The following is a 2,328-nucleotide window of genomic DNA, read 5'->3' on the forward strand; positions in this document are numbered from 1 at the left end:
GTTGATGTTGATCATATTGGTGTTGATCATGTTCGTGTTGATCTTGTTGGTTTTGCTCTTGTTAATGTTGATCTTGTTGATGTTGATCTTGTTAGTGTTGATCTTGTTAGTGTTGATCTTGTTAATGTTGATCTTGTTGGTGTTGATCTTCTTGGTGTTGATCTTGTTGGTATTGATCTTGTTGTTGTTGATCTTGTTGATGTTGATCATGTTGGTGTTGATCTTGTTAGTGTTGATCTTGTTGGTTTTGCTCTTGTTAATGTTGATCTTGTTGATGTTGATCTTGTTAATATTGATCTTGTTAGTGTTGATCTTGTTGATGTTGATCTTGTTGATGTTGATCTTGTTGGTGTTGACCTTGTTGGTGATGATCTTGTTGTTGTTGATCTCACTAATGTTGATGATCTTGTTGGTGTTGATCTTGTTGGTGTTGATCTTGTTGGTTTTGATCTTGTTGGTGTTGATGTTGTTAGTGTTGATCTTGTTCGTGTTGATCTTGTTAAGGTTGATCTTGTTGGTGTTGATCTTGTTGGTGTAGATCTTGTTAGTGTTGATCTTGTTAGTGTTGATCTCGTTGATGTTGATCTTGTTAGTGTTGAACTTGTTGGTGTTGATCTTGTTAGTGTTGATCTTGTTAGTGTTGATCTTGTTGGTGTTGATCTTGTTGGTGTTGATCTTGTTAGTGTTGATCTTGTTAATGTGGATTTTGTTGGTGTTGATCTTGTTGGTGTTGTTCTTGTTGTTGTTGATCTTGTTGGTGTTGATCTTGTTCATGTTGATCTTGTTGGTGTTGATCTTGTTGATGTTGATCTTGTTGGTGTTGTTCTAGTTGATGTTGATCTTGTTAATGTTAATCTTGTTGGTGTTGATCTTGTTGGTGTTGATCTTATTAATGTTGATCTTGTTAATGTTGATCTTGTTAGTGTTTATCTTGTTGGTCTTGATCTTGTTAGTGTTGATCTTGTTAGTGTTGATCTTGCTGGTGTTGATCTTGTTGGTGTTGATCTTATTAATGTTGATTTTGTTAATGTTGATCTTGTTGGTGTTGATCTTGTTGGTGTTGATCTTATTAATGTTGATCTTGTTAATGTTGATCTTGTTAGTGTTGATCTTGTTAGTGTTGATCTTGTTAGTGTTGATCTTGTTGATGTTGAGCTTGTTAGTGTTGATCTTGTTAATGTTGATCTTGTTAGTGTTGATCTTGCTGGTGTTGATCTTGTTGGTTTTGATCTTATTAATGTTGATTTTGTTAATGTTGATCTTGTTGGTGTTGATCTTGTTGGTGTTGATCTTGTTAATGTAGATCTTGTTAATGTTGATCTTGTTGATGTTGATCTTGTTGGTGTTGATCTTGTTAGTGTTGATCTTGTTAATGTTGAACTTGTTGATGTTGATCTTGTTGGTGTTGATCTTGTTGGTGTTGATCTTGATAGTGTTGGTCTTGTTAATGTTGATCTTGTTGGTGTTGATCTTGTTAATGTTGATCTTGTTAATGTTGATCTTGTTGGTGTTGATCTTGTTAGTTTTGATCTTGCTGATGTTGGTCTTGTTGATGTTGAACTTGTTGGTGTTGACCTTGTTGGTATTGATCTTGTTGGTGTTGATCTTGTTAGTGTTGATCTTGTTCGTGTTGATCTTGTTGATGTTCATCTTGTTGATGTTGATCGTGTTAATGTTGATCTTGTTGGTGTTGATCTTGTTGGTGTTGATCTTGTTGATGTTGTTGATCTTGTTGTTGATCTTGTTGATGTTGATCTTGTTGATGTTGATCTTGTTAATGTTGATCTTGTTGGTGTTGACCTTGTTGATGTTGACCTTGTTGATGTTGATCTTGTTAGTGTTGATCTTGTTATTGTTGATCTTGTTGGTGTTGATCTTATTAATGTTGATCTTGTTAATGTTGATCTTGTTAGTGTTTATCTTGTTGGGGTTGATCTTGTTAGTGTTGATCTTGTTAGTGTTGATCTTGTTGATGTTGATCTTGTTAGTGTTGATCTTGTTTGTGTTGATCTTGTTGGTGTTGATCTTATTAATGTTGATCTTGTTAATGTTGATCTTGTTTATGTTGATCTTGTTGGTGTTGATCTTATTAATGTTGATCTTGTTTATGTTGATCTTGTTGGTGTTGATCTTATTAATGTTGATTTTGTTAATGTTGATCTTGTTGGTGTTGATCTTGTTGGTGTTGATCTTGTTAATGTTGATCTTGTTAGTGTTGATCTTGTTGGTGTTAAACTCAGCCCTACTCAGACACAGACCCAAACAGAAATACAAAATAAATTGTGTTATTGGTAGAGGAAGAAATGTACAGAGGAAGCTGTTCAATGA

The 2,328-nt window shown here is 34.1% G+C and overlaps 1 protein-coding gene across 1 annotated transcript; it reads left to right on the top strand.

The window, feature by feature from the left end:
• Positions 1 to 95: 95 nt before the first annotated feature.
• On the top strand, positions 96 to 1,983 carry LOC122545551 (uncharacterized protein slr1819-like; the record flags this gene model as incomplete). Its single annotated transcript, XM_043684530.1, has 3 exons — positions 96 to 817; positions 924 to 948; positions 1,524 to 1,983. Coding segments are annotated over 3 exons (1,207 nt in total), but the record flags the coding sequence as incomplete, so codon positions are not given.
• Positions 1,984 to 2,328: the final 345 nt, after the last annotated feature.

The sequence above is a fragment of the Chiloscyllium plagiosum genome, unplaced genomic scaffold (assembly GCF_004010195.1).
Source record: "Chiloscyllium plagiosum isolate BGI_BamShark_2017 unplaced genomic scaffold, ASM401019v2 scaf_6958, whole genome shotgun sequence".
Taxonomy (NCBI): Eukaryota; Metazoa; Chordata; class Chondrichthyes; order Orectolobiformes; family Hemiscylliidae; genus Chiloscyllium; species Chiloscyllium plagiosum.